Source organism: Prionailurus bengalensis, chromosome C2, assembly GCF_016509475.1.
Source record: "Prionailurus bengalensis isolate Pbe53 chromosome C2, Fcat_Pben_1.1_paternal_pri, whole genome shotgun sequence".
NCBI lineage: Eukaryota > Metazoa > Chordata > Mammalia > Carnivora > Felidae > Prionailurus > Prionailurus bengalensis.
Window position 1 is genome coordinate 68,045,001 of NC_057350.1, and position 18,416 is coordinate 68,063,416.

The 18,416-nt window shown below is 39.5% G+C and overlaps 1 protein-coding gene across 5 annotated transcripts in view; it reads right to left on the reverse strand.

Moving 5' to 3' along the window:
• Positions 1 to 17,625, reverse strand: part of ILDR1 (immunoglobulin like domain containing receptor 1) — a 41,155-nt gene extending 23,530 nt beyond the window's left edge. For 4 of the 5 annotated variants that reach the window (XM_043594304.1, XM_043594303.1, XM_043594300.1 and 1 more), the window contains exon 1: positions 5,884 to 6,081. In XM_043594304.1, the coding sequence (XP_043450239.1) occupies positions 5,884 to 5,938 (55 nt within the window). In that variant the 5' untranslated portion in view covers positions 5,939 to 6,081. Of the gene's footprint in view, positions 1 to 5,883; positions 6,082 to 17,483 lie in introns of those variants that run through there. The other variant, XM_043594302.1, reaches the window with a different exon arrangement.
• Positions 17,626 to 18,416: the final 791 nt, after the last annotated feature.

Consider the following 18,416-nt stretch of genomic DNA (forward strand, 5'->3'; position numbering starts at 1 on the left):
TATCCATACAGCATAGGGACAGAGGTATTCAGGGGATTGAATGCCATTTCCTCTCCTTTACACATGAAGGACCCTGCCTGGAGGGGTGTGGCAGGCAGCAGGGGAGCATGGTCTTTCCAGGCAAGGGGCTTGACCTAGTGCCAACACTTGATGGAAGGTCTTGATTCTTGAGTGATTTTTAGGCACCCAGGCACCTATGATCCACTAAGCAGGTTAACAAAAAGTACACAGGTTTAATCCTATCAGAGTTTATGTCTGAGCAAGCTATCTCCCCAAGTATATTTGCCGTCAGTACTTGTTACATTTCCTTAGATAACAGTGCAAATATAAAAGGAATCAAGGGGAAGAGGGAGTGGCCATGAGTGTGAACAAAAAGGGGTTGAGCGAATTAGGAGAGGAGAAAAGAGGACAAAGAGAAGGGGGCTGGGGCGGGGGTGGGGGTAGGAATTAGGTCTATGTATTACATGTTTAACAAAGGTCTGGTATCTGCTACTCAACAGTGTGAGGCTCAGGGTGGTGCTAAGCATGTGGCTACACTGGGGAGGAAACATATATACTGAGCACTTGCTATGTTGTTAGCCATAGTCTTGGGTGCTTTATTATATAGTATCTCATTTAACCTTTGTAAAAACACCCATGAGATAAGCTTATTTTATCTCAATTTCATAAATGAGAAAAATCCTCAGGGAGATGAAGTAACTGGTTCAGGACCACACAGCTAGTGTTTGCCAGCCTTATACATGGCTGGCCTTATACATTAATGCGTGCCTTATACATGGTATGCATTAAACATTTGCTGACTAAAAACAAATTCATACAAGACAGGATAAACTGCTTGGAACAAATTTTAAGTGCTCTAAAAGTATAGAAAACAAATAAAGTTAACCATTTGTAGGGTGGCAGACAAAAAAACAAAGAAGGGTGTGTATTGCTGGGAGAGGGGGTATTGCCATATCAGTGGGAGCAGGCTGCCCAAAGTAGTGAGTGAGGTCAAGAATGAGTGAGCCCTGAAATCCAAACAAAGAGCTTTAACCCACTCTATAAGCTATGGGGATCTAATAGAGGTTCTTGGAGGAATAAAATGAAGGTGAAAAAGATGAACCCAGGTAGGTTAACCTATCGTCTGAGTAGAGGCTGGTTGGAACTAGACAGAAAAGAGGCAAGATGGTTAAGGTGCTTAAAATAGGCTAGTGTGAGGTTTACCACCTGGAATAGAAAAGAAGGGGCAAAGCCTGGGATTAAGAAATAGAACAAGGTTTGGGAAATGAAGAAAGTGTCAAAACTGCTTTCTTCTGACCCCACCTTACCCTAAGATTCACAGATTGAAAGATACAGAAATAAAGATGAGGGAAATATGAGACATGACCTGAATCTTCCCAATTCTTTAAACACAAATTTAATTCTCCCCCAAGGACAAAATGAAACACACTACTGGGCTGAAAGAAACCCAGGCAGATGATACATTAATTATCAGCATTTCATTCCACTGCATTGTTGTTGGGGCAACATGTTTAATAAGTAGCATTTAGTTAGACAATCTATTTCTACTTCTGCATACTAGGATTCAATTAGACAAAACGAATTTACTCCATGGTATGAAACAGGGGAAAGAGCAATGTACTAAAAATGAGGATGCCAGGGTTCTGGTCCTAAGTCTACTATGTCAACCTGGCACTTGTGACTTTCCTGAACACAGATTTCCTTACCTGCAAAACTGGTCCAGAGAGGAAGACAGAGACTGGGAGTGAGTTCTACTTGAGTTTGGCAGAGTCCTGGGATTCTGGGGAGGTATGTCAGGGATCCCATGGAGATAAGGAAGGAGCCAAGTGGACAGCTCCCAACCACCACCCACACCCTCCTCAGCCTGAGAAACTCCGCTTTCCTATCCACTACATTGTGAATCGAGATGTCATTCAGTCTTCAGTGTGATCCCACACTTTACCCCCATCACCAAGGGAAAATTGCTGGTCTATATGCCAAGAATCTTGTGTCTTAGAATCAGCCGGCTCATTTCCCAAAGAATGATAATACAAGTTGATAGTTGTGTGAATCTGTAAGTTAACACCACTCTATAATCTTTAAAAAATTCACAAAAGCCCAAATGAGACACACTCTTTTGGAATTTGCGTGGAAAACTAAACTTTCATTCCAGGCATAAACTTTGAGGCTCAATGGAGGTAACCAGAACTATCAGCCAATAATGCAAAAGGCTGCAGAACCTACCTTAGATTATCTTAATGTTTTGTTTTAAGGGGCAAGTATCACTTGTGTGCTAAACATTTCTTTTTAAAGAAAAAAAAACTTTGAAAAAGTACAAAAACAAACATAAACAATGACAACTGATCTCTCCACAGCTCAGAGCACAGGGACTGGGGTTAACTTCCCAGGACTCCGGGACCTGAGAGGCTCCATCAGGGCCCCAGGCCACACTGACTAGACTTGCCAGTACCCAAATCTGACATGATTTCACTAATGGCTCACACTTAACAACTGCAGAAACCTGGATGCTAACTAGAAGCTTGGGTTAACTCTTCTTTAGAAACAGAAGAGAACAGCGTGCTGGATCAAAATGAACATACTCTAGGATTTTCCAAAGCTCATATTGCAATCTGCAGCAGACCTTGAGAAAATCAACTTACTGGATTTTTCTATTTAGTGTTAATTTGGAGACTATTTTCTACTTATTTAAATGTTATTAAAATAATATGTGTATCAATCTGTTATTCTTTTACCCAACATAGTAATGGGTTTGTGTGTGTGTGTGTGCTCTTGTTTCTGTTTTATAAATCTTCTATATGTGTCCATGTCATAACATAAACTGTATTTCTTACTGAGAGCTGTAAAAAAAGTTTGAAAAGCACTTCTTTGGTAGATACCGGAACTGAGAAAAGTAGTTTGATTTCTGTTTGATCTTAGGGAATTTTAGGAAGTTTCGTGTAAAAATGAAGAGGCGGGGGCAGTATTTCCTGAGTGATGACCATTTTGTAGACCCTGTGCTTGATGTTAAGCCATCCAACAAGAGCTGGCCTTACGGGGACTGGAGGGTGGGGGTTGTGAGGGGCTTATCAGGAATTTCACCTGTTTTCTGGATGAAGGGAATTGAATTCCTCCAAAGTCACAGCTAGTAAGAGGCAGATTCTGAATTCCAACTTGATAGTCCACTGACTATTAACTGCAGTTTCTTAGTTATAGGGGAAGGAGGAGGAGGGGAAACTTAAATTGCTTCATTCAAGTTAGCTCTAAAATATCCTACTTGGATCTAAATCATGAGTATCATCACCTCACCACCGTGGCTAACATTCATTAAGCCCTCACTTTGTTTCAGCCACTATATTAAGTGCCTTAAAATCTTCATTTCACTTAATCCTCACAAAAACCTTATGAGATATGTACTATAATCATCCCTGTTTACTGCAGGCTTTCAGTAACTTGACCAGAGTCACACAAACATTGTGGATGCAAAATCCAAATGCACATTAAATAGTTGGATGAAGCTTTTTCTTTTATATATACCTTCTACACATATTCGGGGAAAATATCTGCTAAAATAGCTATTTCCCCTCAAACTGTTGGAGTCTGAAGAGTTGAAATCTCAATTTCTCACCTATGAAATAAAGTTGAGATTTGGGGCATCTGGGTGTCTCAGTCAGTTGAGTGTCTGACTCTTGATTTTGGCTCAGGTCATGATCTCACGTTCATGAGATCAAGCCCTCAAGTGCTCTGCACTGAGCATGGAGCCTGGTTAAGATTCTCTCTCTCTCTCTCTCTCTCTCTCTCTCTCTCTCTCTCTCTCTCCCCCTGCCCCTCTCCCCACCCCCCCCCCTTGCATTCTCTCTGTCTCTCTAAAATAAAAAGGAAAAAAAAAAAAGAAAAGTGAGATTAGATGTTACTTAGGACTTTTTGTGAATTCAGCTTTCTCTAGTTCTAAAATGGGTCATGCAGGTAGGCTTCCATTTAAAGAATGCCAGGCAGGGGCACCTGGGTGGCTCAGTCAGTTAAGTGTCTGACTTCGGCTCAGGTCATGATCTCACGGTTCGTGAGTTTGAGCCCCGCATCGGGCTCTGTGCTGACAGCTCAGAGCCTGGAGCCTGTTTCAGATTCTGTGTCTCTCTCTCTGACCCTCCCCCGTTCATGCTCTGTCTCTCTCTGTCTCAAAAGTAAATAAATGTTAACAAAAAACCAATTTTTTTTAAATAAAAAAAAATAAAGAATGCCAGGCAAACACAGCAGTCTGTATAATTTTACCACCTCGGCATCCTGGCTACTAACACTGCATGGCTGGTTCCTGAACACTTGGAGCTCCACTTTCTAAAGCCCCTGTCCATTTAGCAATCTGCTTACTATAAAGAATATACCCTTTGGTTATAATCGCTGTATTTGAAAATTTTTCAGTGTTCAATATTCCTCATAAAAATAGAACTTTTAGAACATTATACTGATGATTTAAGGATTGGGGTTTATACCCTAATAAAATTGTTGTCTGTAAGGCTTCTTTTCTTATTCTATTGACCTGGATGACTGCTGGCTACAAAGTCCTAATCTGGGGATAGGGTGCTAAAGGGGGGAGATGGGAGTAGACCTCTATTTTCTTGAAAAGGCAGCTCTAGCAGCTTCAGAAATCCCTAGCTGCCATGGAACTTGAGCTGAACACATAACGCACAGGATAGAGGACTGTGAGAAGCTGGGATTTTTATGATTTTGCTGTCACAGTCCCAGCTGGTAACTACTCTGGTGGAATTTGGGGCACTTCAATTTAGGTGAGGTTTAGTCCATTTCCTTGTGTATCATGTGTCGGACACCTAGCCTTCTTAGCTTCAGACAACTGATAGAACATAGATCCTGCAGAAAACGGTGTGAGACAGAGGGTCTTAGGGATACTGATTTTCCAGTTTTCTCACCCTTTTGCAATTCTCCCTCCTTTTTGTTCTCAGCATTAAGCTTAAGCTATTGTAGAATCTTGTCTGAATGAGATTTAGTTACATCCAAGTGATTTTCATGTCCTATCAAGCTGGTAAAAATGGAACTCTGCCCATAACTTCAAATTACATCTCCTTCAGAAAAATACAAGACTCAAATTGGTCTGTGAGCAAACTGAGCTGACTTCCCACTGAGATAAGAGGGCAGTTTTTCCTAAAAAGGGGACAAGGGATGGTAAAATGAAATGAAACAGGGAAGAATTTCCAAGGGCACTCATACATTCTTGTTTGCAAGGTCACACCTACATCCTACTTGAAAAGGGTTGAAAGTCCTGCACAGTCATTCAGCTATCCTTTCACCTGATTTTACTCATGCAGATAGACACTCCTGCCATATTTCCAAGAGATACACTGAGACACAAAAACCATGCTTTCCAAAGCAGACACGGTAGGAAAGTTAAGAGAAGGGAGGAAAGGGTGGGTGGTTGGGCGCCTGGTGGGGAGATACTGAGCAAGGGGGAAGAGTTAGGAAAGTGAGCGGATACAAAGAAAGTAGAATAGTGACACTGACCATGGTTAGCAGACAGCCACATGGCTCAGTCCTATAAAATAAGCAAAGTAATTAGGAATCAAAAGAGTGGTGCTTCCACCTTTATCGATTCAGTTTTAAAGACGAAGAAGTACCTAAAGACTGCTGGAGGGAAGCCCAGGGGCTCTGGGTTTCTTTCTTAGTTGCACCTGTTTCAGAAGGGCCTAGGCCAATAAATGAGGAAAACAACAGGTTCCCACAGGCAGAAACTCGAGCTAGTCCCCGCACCGCCTGGTGCCTGTGCCAAGAGCTACCAGAGCGCTGCCCAGGCCTCCACTACCCTGCCCTGTCCTGCCCGAGGCCAGTTCTGCAAGGCCAGGCAACAATGGCTTCCTGTCTCTCTGCGCCCAGGGTGAGACCCACTTTCCCAAGGCTCACCTGCTGGGAGCCAGGTGAAGAGGAGCAGCCAAGGTGCAGGCAGCTCGGGGCCCATGCCAGCCGCTCCCTGGCCCCTTTCTGCTCAGGGGCTCCGGGGGCACGTCAGCTCTCTTCCACAGTTTTCACCCCAGGACGCACCACTTCTCCAAGGAATCCCTCCGCCTTCCCCTCGCTCGGCGCGTCCCCGAGCAGGTGAGGTCCGGCTCATCCCCACCTGGGGCGCGCCCCTCAGCCCCGCCTCCCGGCCTGCGCACCGCCCTTTCCTGCTCCGCCCCCGGTCTCGGAGGACCGCGGCTACCTCTCTCTCCTACCTGCCACCGGCTCGCCTCTTCCACCGCAAGGCTCCAGGTAGTTCTCCTCCCTGGAACCCCATCTCTTGCCACACCTTTCCCGCTTATAAAGAACGTTACCATTTTACCCCCCAGAAGTTCTTGGGAAATCTCACCCCTAGCAACTTTCTTACCCCTCTTTGGAGAATTTATGTGGACATAACTGTCTAGGTGCATTTCCTGCGTTATATTTCCATTCCCTCATGCGTGTTTGGAAAACTTTTTTTCCCCACTGAAAACACACTAATATGACGTTTGCACATAATGTTTACTCAGGTTTTCTAGAAACTAAAGTGTATGGTATAAACTAGACAAATAGGTCTAATTTTCCACAAATATAAAACTCATAGATGCTTATTACAGAAAAGTTAGAAAAATATAAATTATTAGAAATAAGAAAAAAATCCTGCTCCCACCACCCATAGTTAGGCATTGTTAATGTTGGTGTATTCCTTTTTATTAATTTCCATCCTTCATGAAGTGCAGCTCCACAGCCCCTCACTGACTCAGCCCCCCCAAAGTCAAAGATTCTAGGTCACTTTGCACCAGGCCAACTAAGATATAATCCAGTCCTTCCTTCCTTGGCAGGAACCCACTAGGGAACCATAAAACACAGGAAGAAGACACACTTGCCTTCGGGAACCAACCAACAACATTAACCTGGAAAGTCACCTATACACTGGTCAATAGAAACAACAAGCTATTTTATACACCTCTCCCTTATTAGGGATTGTTCATTGTGCTCTCCCTCCTAGCCACCATCTTTTTCCTCAAGAAAAGAATTATAAAGGTGCATTAAACATGGCTTCTGCCCCTCAGGAAGCTCCCATTCTCATCAGTGACCTTAGAAGTCAATATTATTTCTCTTAAGATTATCTCCTCCTCTGCTGTGAAGGGTTCTCTTCACTAGAGCTACTCGTGTCCCTCATCTCACTTCCGCCCAGAGGAACATCCTTGTCCTGAGACTAATTGGTGGTCAACCCAGTCCCTTCTCCCAATTTCCCCTCCTTCCCCTTTAGTCTGCCCTCTAGTTCCCCAATTGGCCTCTCCCCTTTAAATGTTTTTTCCTGTAGCCACTTCTCTTCAAGAAAGTAGGAAGTAAATTCAGGCAGTAAGTACATGGCCAAAGGCAGATGGTACAGAATGTTCAGGGGCCTTTAGACCTTCCACAGTGGGATCTTAGCACAGCAGCAGAAGCAGGATATAATGTGAGGGATGCTCCCCCTACCCCCTCCAGAGACTGTGCACATGCTGTCAGGAACATTGTATGTATCTGAGTGTTTGTGACCCTGAGGGATTTGTGTGGCTCCTGGATTTGTAAATTGCTCTAGGCAAATGTTCAATCCCAGTCTAAAAAAGTATGAGCCCTCACTTTCCCAAACCTACCTCCTACGCCCTTCAGTCCTTGTTTTGATATAAAGGTCAGTTTAATACTACATGCATCTTATTTCTTTACCACCTGTAAAGGTAGTATTCCACCTGTATGAAGCAATGATCTAAGAGCCTTCTGTGCATTATCTCATTACATTTCTACAATAACTATATAAAATAGGGACTGTTATTCTGTTATTATCAATCCCATTTTACAGATGTAGAAGCTGAGGTACAAAGAAGTAACTTGACCAAGGTAACAAAGCTAGTAAGTGGTGGAGTTATGAATCTAAATGAGGCAGTCTGATTCCAGACCTTCTGCTGTTAGCTATTACACCATACACTCTCACCTAGCTATGTCTCAATCTGTGTTTACAGTTAGGTTATCAGCTAAGGCAGTTTGTTTCCACATATATCATTTATCTCTACAGAAAGTAAAACTCCATTCCACTACCGTGAGCTCTCCTGGACCAGTTATTCTGCCAACATGTACCATTGGTTCAATAAAGATTTGATAAGAATATACATTTGGCTCAGAACAACAAACAGTTCTTTCATTGCTAAATATAGAAGTAAAAATCACTTGACCTGCTGATAGTGACGGAGACAAAAGTGTCCTCATATACAAAGTAACAATAGGTAGTATTTATTAAATGCTTATATTGTGCTGGGCACTATTCTCAGCACTTCAATAATTCTCTCGACAACATTCTGAAGCAGGTATTATTATTATTGTGCCCATTTTACAGCCAAGGAACTTGAGGCACAAAGATTCAGTTACTTACCCGGGGTCACCCAGCTTGTAAGCAGAAAAGCTGAGAGGTAAACTCAGGCAATCTGCCTTTGGAGAACACACCCTTAATTATTACCCTAGCCATATTGTGTTTCTTGGTGTTCACTCGTCTAGGGTCTAACCACAAAGTACCGAGCCTATGATTTCATCATTTATAATCATACTTTCTAGTTAAAACTGTCCATAAATATTTCTGAATACTGTGTCTATATATACGTATGCATCTCTGCTTGAGAATAGTTTGATATTTGTACATGTGTGTATTTATCAAGAATGGAAGAAAGAAAATAAAGAAATACGTAATTAAAAATCCTGCTCCAGTTAAACCTAAAGGGACGCAAGAAATGAAAGTAGCTAACTGATGCTGCAACATTTGGAAATATCTCATTCATTTTGTATGTCTGGCATACAAGGAGCATAGCACCTAGCATATTGGTAGTGCTCAATAGATATAGTTGAGTTCTTTATCTATAGTTGCTGGAGTAAGTGACATGTAAGCTGGGTTTGAAAATGAACAAGACTTTGTCAGAGCAATCCAAGCAGAGAGACTATGTGCGAAAATCATAGCACCAGGAAACAGCATAGTTGAACTATAAGCACTTCAGTTTTGCCAGGGCAAGGTGGGGAGTGGTAGGAAAATTTGTTAGAGAGCCAGGGTAAATAAAGGGCCTTGCATGACCAGCTGGAGAACTAAGACTTTATACAGTAGACATTAGGGAGGCAGCAAAGGGTTTTAAGCTGGACAAGACATGATCAGACTTGCGTGTTAGGAAGATAAACTTGTCAGCAATGAGAAGAATGGTAAGCAAGGATTGAGATGAAAGGCAGGGAGATCAGTTAGGAAACTGTTACTGTGGTCAAGATGGAAATACTGAAGGCTCAACCCAGTCATTGGTGTTGAGAATGGGGAAGAAAAAATACTTTGGCAGACATTTAGAATGTAGAATTGATAAGACTGACGGTAAATTAGATGTGGGAATTGAGAGAATATATATTTCTGATTATTAAGTCTGTGTGGATCGTGTTGCCATTCTACACAGATATACAGAAAAAATTTTGAATCATTTTAGACACATTTGCACCTGACAGAATAGTGGAGTATCCAAATGAAACCCCCATGGATGGTTCGACACCTTTATTAAGTACAGTTGTTTGAGTGGGGTTGGTAGGAACTACATGCTTGATAAGAGAGGTCTGGGTCAGATGGGACTGGGAGACCTACTTTTTGGTCAGTGGAATATAATCCAAGATACAATTCATCTGGGAGTAGGGCTAAAAGCAGGAGGTGAAAAAATCTGGGGAAAGGAGTTTCAGAACAAATATGTTCATTATTACCACTCCTTTTCAACATTATACTGAATCTTCTAATTAGCATAATAAGAAAATTTAAAAGGCTGAAAATGAATAAAGATATTGTTATCACAGTGTTTTGATTACATAGACTACTGAAGAGAATCTATATACATAAGGACTAACAAGAAGTTGCTGAAAACAAGGTCAATATGTTAATGTCACCGGCATCTGTATATACCAGGAACATCCATTTGGAAGATATAACTTTAAAATATACATTTGTGGGGAACCTGGTTGGCTTAGTCGGTTAAGTGTCCAACTCTTGATCTCGGCTCAGGTCATGATCTCACAGTTTGTGGGATTGAACCCTGTGTCATAAGGCTCTCCATTAACAGTGTGGAGCCTGCTTGGGATTCTCTCTCTCTCTCTCTCTCTCTCTCTCTCTCTCTCTCTCCCTCCCTCCCTCCCTCCCTCCCCGCCCACCTGCTTCAAAATAAATAAATAAACTTTAAAAAATAAAAATAAAATATACATTTGTAATAGCAGTAAATCTATAAAGTAGGAATAAATCTAACAATATATGTGAAATAGCTCGATGGAGAAAATTGTAAGAAGTTAGTAAAAACACTTTTCAAAGATGTAAATAAATGCAAAGATGTACCATATTCATAGATAAAAACAATATCACTAAAGACAGTATTTTTTTCTGAGTTAATTCTAAATATTTCTAACAAAAACCTGAAAAATCTCCCCAGAACTTCCTAAGATATTCTTAAAATCAAATGGAATACAGTGGTAAATAGCTAAGATAATTTTGAAGAAAAATAAGAAGGAAGAGGGGAATTTGCCTCTTTATTTTTTTTTAAACGTTTTTATTTATTTCTGAGACAGAGAGAGACAGAGCATGAACGGGGGAGGGGCAGAGAGAGAGGGAGACACAGAATCGGAAACAGGCTCCAGGCTCTGAGCCGTCAGCCCAGAGCCCGACGCGGGGCTCGAACTCACGGACCACGAGATCGTGACCTGGCTGAAGTCGGACGCTTAACCGACTGCGCCACCCAGGCGCCCCAGAATTTGCCTCTTTAAATGAAAAAGCTAGAGAACTTAAAACCATGTGGCAGTGGCATAGATAAGCAAACAGACAAGTGGAACGAAGACAAAAGAGATTCTGGAAACAGATACCCATATAGATGGGAACTTGATATATTACAGAGATTGCATTATAATTCAATGGGAGGATAGGGATAACCATAAACTATTCAATAAGTGATGCTAGGACAATTAGTGTTTGTTATGTTAAAAGTTAAGATATTGTTTCTTCATACTACATACAAAATTCCAAACTGATTGAAATCTAAACATTAAAAGCAAAAATTTCAAGCTTTTAGGAGAAAATATGGTAGAATACCTATATGACCTTGAAGAAAAGAATCATTTCTTAAACAGAAAACAAGAAGAATAATTCATTAAGGAAGACTGATACAGAAGACTATGTTAAATTTTAAAATTCTATAATCAAAGACAATGTATACAAAATGAAAAAACAAAGCACAAACTGGAGAAAAATATTTGCTGTGCATTTAAAAGGCAAAAAAATATGACCAGCATATTTTAAAAATAACAACAACAACAACTCCTAAATAGTAAGTAGGGGACAACCCAATAGCAAGGGAGACAAATAGCCAATTCACGTAAGAGGAAATCTGATTCACTATTAATTATATTAAAAGATGCTCAACCTGACTAATCAAAAATTGTAAATTTAAAACAAAGCTATTTCATGTGTGACAAATTGGTTAAAATGTAAAAGTCTGAGCAAACTAAGTGTTGGTAAAGATGTGAGAAGTTTAAATTGGTTCAACTACTTTGGAGAACAATTTGACAAAATCTCATGAAATTGAAGGTGCATATATCCCTGCACCTTTTGATTTCCCTTCTAGGTCTCCAATCTATAAAAATTCTCACTCTTGTGCACACAGATGCATGGATGTTGGCTGCAAAACAGTTTGTGCAAAACCTGGAAACAACTTCCCAACAGAGAGGAGTAAATAAATAAAATGGGGCTTATCAATGGAATGAGATAATATGACACTGTTAAAATGAATTAACTAAATCTATACCATGGATGAATATTAAAAACATAATGTTATATGAATAAAGAAGTTGCAAGATATTATTTACAGTATTTTGTCAAATGTTAAGACAAAAACAATATATATAAGATTCACATATATGTAGAACAAAATACAAAAACATTCCAGGGAATAGGATTCACCAATCTTGGAGGGTTGTTACTCCTGAGAGGGAGGGAGGAGAGGTATGGGTTAGGAGGGACGTCAGCTGAATCTATAACATTTTATTTAAAAATATATATATCTTGGGGTGCCTGGGTGGCTCAGTTGGTTGAGCATCCAACTCAGGCTCAGGTCATGATCTCATGGCTTGTGAGTTAGAGCCCTGTGTTGTCAGTTTGAGCCCTGTTTGGGGGGGTGGGGGGGGCTTGGCACTGACAGCTCAGAGCCTAGAGCCTGCTTCTGATTCTGTGTCTCCTCTATCTCTGCCCCTCCCCCGTTCATTCTCTCCCTCACGTGCGTGCTCTCTCTCTCTCTCTCTCTCACAAAAATAAACATTAAAAAAAATTTTTTAATATCTGAAACCAATACGCTAAAAATGTAAAATCAGTTACATTTAGGTGGTATAAATGGTGCTGATTATATTATTTTATATGCTTTTCTGTATCTTTGGCTTATTTTGTAATTAAAAATGCTTTAAAGACAAAAAAAGAGTAGCACTGAATGAGACTATGTGTGTTTGGGCTATGACATTTCCACTGACATCCAGTGTGACTTTAGGTAAGTCACTTTGGCCAAGAATGTTTTTATCAAATGGGAAACTGGATGAGATAACTTCTTTGGTTCTTCCCACCTCTGGCATTCTACAAAAGTGAGAATGACCCAGATTAGGAAGATATCAGGGTTCTTTAGCTGGGCAGAGGAATACAGAACTAATGCATCTATAAGGGTGACTTTCCTCAGAGAATGGGCTCTACCCATTCTAAGCAGAGATGTAGACTCCATGTTCTGCCAAAGCCATGCATGGAACCAAGGTACTTTAATTGCACTTTTCATGGAAGGCCTAAGAATCTGGTTTTCTGACTATTTTATTGTAAGGAGAAAATCTAAGGACGATTGGGGGGCTTGTCCAATTCTTGAGGCTGGAGAAGAGGCCCAAGTCCTCATAGCAAAGCAAAGGTAGGCAGCCTGGAGTTTTGCTACCAACAGAGGGATTTTTTTCTCTCTCTAGTGTTTTTCATCTTGTGTCAAGGCCCAATTTGTTATTCAGACTCAGAGCTTCTCTGAAATGATGAGCTCAGTCCATACACATCTCAGTGAAGCTCAGTAGGGGTCAGAATATCCAGTTCTTTCCAGCCCACTCCAGAGAATCTGATTCAGTTAGTCTATGGGGAGACCCAGGAAGCAGTATTTTTTCAAAAGTTCCCAGGTGGTTCTAATGTACAGCCAGAGTTGAGAAGCTACTTGAAGAGTGAGCTGGATGAGAGAATGCCCCACATCTTTGTTAGCAAATAGGGCATTCCCCAGGGCAGTCCCTAAACAGAACACTTTCCAACACATTTCTTGTCTCAGTTTATCTTTGATAATTCTGCTTTGCCACCACCTTGAATGACAGAATAACAGAGTTTCTACTCCAAAGACCAAGGTCCTGAGGTATGTAACTTTTCCGATGTTAGGTTTCTTCACCAGGACAGCACAACATACTCATGGTACCTTCACATGGGAGTGAGGCTAAGGACATCGTCACCAAGCAGCTGTTTGACTCTAAACAAATCACAGTCTCTCTAGGTCTCAGTTTTTTGTTTTAACACAACGGACTTAGGCAAGATCAGTGGTTTTTACACTGTATTCTGAGAAGCTCTTGCATTCTGTGGAGTACCTAAGGATTTGCCTCTGCCAGAAAGGTCGGTTTGAAAAATCACTGGATTGAATGATCCAGAAAGGCTTTTCCATAGCCAACAGTTGACAATTCTAAATTCTACAGGAATAGATTTATGCTACCACCAAAGTCTAACATAACCCATATGCTTTGAGGCCTTTTGAAGATCATATCTACCAACCTGGTCTAAAGCAGATATTACAAACTGGCTACTTGCAGACAAAATTCAGCGCACAGACATGTTTTGGTTTTGCCTGAAGAATACTATTTTTTCTTTCTTTGGCGTCTTTTTAAAAAATTTTTCTAAATTTGAAATATAAGACAATTCTGAAACATGTAAAAATCAGAGGTGTATGGTTCAATGAACTATCACAATGTAAACATATCTTTACAATTATTTTGGGCAAGTCATAGATCAGTAATGAAATAGTGATTTCCTCATAACCCCTCTAAATCATTCCCTCCCTTTTCCTCCCCAAAGGTAACCACCATCTTGACTTCTTACATTATAGATTGGTCTTGCCTCTTTTAACATTTACATAAAGAAAATAATGTAGTACACATTTTTGAAGCTTGTCTCTTTTGCTCAATATTAGCAAGATTCATCTATAGTTTTGCATGTATCTCTAAGTTTGTTAACTCTTATTTATGAATAGAATTATATTGATAGAATATACCACAATTTATTTAATGTATTGTTGCTAAGGATTTTGTTTCTACTATTTGGCTATTATGAATAATGATGCTATAAACATTGTTGTAAATGTTTGGAGAACCATACACTAACCCATTTTTGCTTCTATAACTTAAGGTAAAATTATCTGGTCATTGGGTATGTGTGGTGATTTTAATATATGTACCCAAATTCTCTGACCCTCCTCTCTTCAAAAGAGACCCTCAAGTATGGGCTGAACTTAGTGACTCACTTCTAATGAAAAGAACAGCAAAAGTGATAGTGTGTTACCACCAAGACCAGATCATAAAAGGCATTATAGCTTCTTCCTTGCCCAGTATGGGGAGGCCAGTTGCAATATCATGAGGATACTAAGGCAATCCTATCGAGAGGTCCACATGGCAAGGGACTAAGGCCTCCTGCCAATGATCATATGAGTGAACCATCTTGGAAGGAAATATTCTAGCTGCAATCAAGTCTTCAGAAGAGTTGACATTTGACTATTAACTCATGAGAGACCCTGAGACAAAACCCATACAGCTAAGCTACTGTCAGATTCCTGACCCACAGGAAGAGACTATGTTTGTTGTTTTAAGCAACAAACTACTGTTTTAAACTATTGTTTAAAACAATAGTGCTATTATGCAGCATTAGATTATCAGTATAGTAAGCATATGTTCAACCTTAGATTTTTCCAAATTTACCTATATACCACTAGTGTATGAAAGTTTTAATGTTTCACATCCTTGGCTATATTTGGGGTTGACAGTCTTCAATTATAGCTCTACTGTGGGTATGCAATGGTATTGCATTGTGGTTTAATTTGCATTTCCCTGATGACTAATGAGTTGAGCACTTTTTTCTATGTTTATTGGCTTTTGGGACTTTTGGATATTCTTTTTTTTTTGGCTTTAGTAGAATCTTTTGCTTTTTTTTTTCTATTCAATTTTCTATTCTTTTCTTGATTTATAGGAGTTTCTTATCGTATTCTGGATATGGTCCTTTTTGTGATTTACATGGGTTAAAAATACCTCCTCCCAATTTGTGACTTGGTTTTTTGTTCTCTTAATGATATTGTTTGCTGAACAAATATATTTATTACTTATTTTAAAGAAGTTTAATTTATCAATATTTTATTTTAATGTCTTTAAGATTTTAGTGTCTTATTTAATATATACTTGCCTTTACTAAGGTCATGAAAATATTCTCGTCTGTAATCTCCTAGTAGCATTATATTTTGCTTTTTATATTTAGATCTACAATCCACATAGAACTGATGTATGAAGTAGGAGTTAAGTTCCATTTTTTTCCTCAGATATCCAATTAACCAAACCTAATTATTGAAAATTAATTTCTGTGCTTGCTTCAGCAGCACGTATGCCACCCCCCCCCAAAAAAAACTAATAAGGAAGGAAGGAAGGAAGGAAGGAAGAAAGAAGGAAAGAGAAAAAAATAATTTCTTTCCCTTCTCAACAATGTCAGCTTTTCCAAAAGTGAACTGTCCATACATGTGTATATTTGATTCTGGATTCTCTACTTTCTTTCCTTAGTCTTTCTATTTGTTTGCCTATCTTTGTGCCAATACCACATTTTTTAAATTATGATAGCCTTATAACAGGTCTTCATATCTACTAGAACAAGTCGTTCCATTTCATTTTCTTCTTCAAGAATGACTTGGCTATTCTCAGCCAGTTGCATTTCCACGCACATTTTAGAATCAACTTGCTAATTTACACAAAAATCTGCTAGGATCTTAATTGGGATTTTCTTACCCATCTACCCGATAGATGAATTTGGGAGGAATTGCCATTTTTATATTTTTGAGCCTTCCAATTTATGAACTTAGTATATACCTCCAATTGTTTTTATATTCTTCCATTTTTCTTAAATTTTTTTAAGTTTTCATTTTTTTGGTAGAAATACATCTCCATGAGGCTAATTTGTAGGTATTTATATAATTTGATGGTAAATTACATCAATTTAAAAATCATTTTAAAAATTGTATTTTCTGTTGTTTATGGCTAGTGTATACACTTTCAGTTGATTTCATATATTGACCTTGTATTCAGCAAAATTGTGTGTCTGGTTATTTTGGTTGAGTCCCAGAAATTGTATGAAATACATGAAAAGGTATAGAAATTACTTCTGGTTTCACCTCAGAGGTATAGAGAGCTATAAAGAGCTGTTCCCACTCTTACATTAAGAAAATGCTGGACAAACTGAAAAACTATTAAAGATTCTTTAACCCTTAAGAAGGTTGCTGTCACTGGACAAAAATGTAACCCAAATTTGGGAGACAAGCTCCTATATAGAAAAACAGAATCAGAGCATTTGCTTATCTGGGGGAGATGCCTCCTGATGCCATATAAGCCAGTCACAAGAATAGCTGGAAAACTAATAAATTGCTAAAGGCTGAGTGTGGACCAGTGTTATACATTGAAGCCCCTGTGGGTCTGTCTGTGCCTTCTTTCAGGGTTTTTCTGTGAGAACCTCACCAGGAGCTCACCAGGAAAATTGGAGAAAACTCTAAGGACATTTTTCTTACAGGAATGGCTGCATGAGGGGGACTAGAAATCATTGCCAAAACTCTGCTCTAACCCATCTATTCTAGCTCCTCTGTGAAACAAAAGGCTCAATCTGCAGAGTTAATGGAAACAAAAACTATATTTTTAAGGTACTGATGGAAGCCCGTTGCTACTGGGGAAGGAAAACAGGAAAATAAATGTTTACCCCTGGGAGAAAGTCAAGAATAGGTTCTGGCCCAGCACTAAGTCCGGTAGAAGGCAGGAACACAAGTGAAGGTTCACAATGTCTGCCGAAAACTGAAGCAATTAAAACACAGAGAACTAGGCCTTGCCTACCCTCCTCCCCACAACCATTCTGATAAACATTAAGTAAAAATAAGAATGGAATACAGCTAGGAGAACAGCAAAAGACAGATTATTTTGGGGAACCAGTTCAAAGGGAAGCCTCAAAAGAAAGCAGAAAGGCATGAAACCAAGAGTAGAGAAGACACCGAGAAAAACATTCTGGCAAATAGCTCACACAAGGTATCGCTAGAGAAATTTGAAGCCTGTGTACACTGAGGTAACCATAGTAACAACAAACTTCCAGCCCAACTCGACTCCAGACAAACCTAACACCAGTCCTCATGTCACTAAGTGCCTAGCAAAAGGAAAAGCATGCTTATCTCTAAGCATGAAAGATGTATACTCAGTGTCTATTATCTTGTAGAACACATCTTACTTTGAACCAAAAATCATGAGGCTGTCAGTCTGCTCAGGCTGTCATAACAAAATACCATGGACTTGGAGGTATAAACAGCAGAAATTTATTTCCTTACAGTTCTGGAGGCTGAGAAGTCCAAGATCAGGGTGCCAGCATGGCTGGTTTCTGGTGAGAATTCTTTCTGGCTTTCAGATGACTGCCTTTTCGCTGTGTGCTTATATGGTGGAGACAGAAGGAGAGCAAACTTCCTGGTGTCTCATCTTATATGAGCATTAATCCTCATGAAATCTCCACCCTCATGACCTCATTTAAACCCAAATGCATATCAAAGGCCTCATCTCCAAGTACCATCACATTGGGGGGTTAGAGCCTCAGCATATGAATTTGTGAGAAGATACAATTCAATCTATAGCAGAGGAATACAAAATGACAAGAAAAATCAAAATCTGAAAAGACAAAACAATCATCAGAACAGAACCAGGCACAAATATGACCCATGTTGGAACTATCTTACAGGGAATTTAAAAAATTAAAATTAATATGTTAAAGGGTCTAATTGACAAGGAAGATAATATACAGGATCAGAAAGATAATTTCAGCAGAGAAATATAAACTATAAACAAAAGAATCAAATTGAAATGCAAGAAATTAAAAAATGTAGTAAAGAGATGAAAAATGCCTTAAACAGGCCCATCAGTAGACCTGACACAGCAAAAGAAAAAAACATGGAACTTGAAAATAGGTCAATAAAAATTATATAAACTGACAAACGAGGAAAAAAACCTAAAATGGGGGAAAATAAACAGAACAGAGCAACCAAGAGCTGAAGGAAAATATCAAATGTTATAATATACATGTAACTGGAATCTCAGAAGGGACAGAGAAAAATAATACA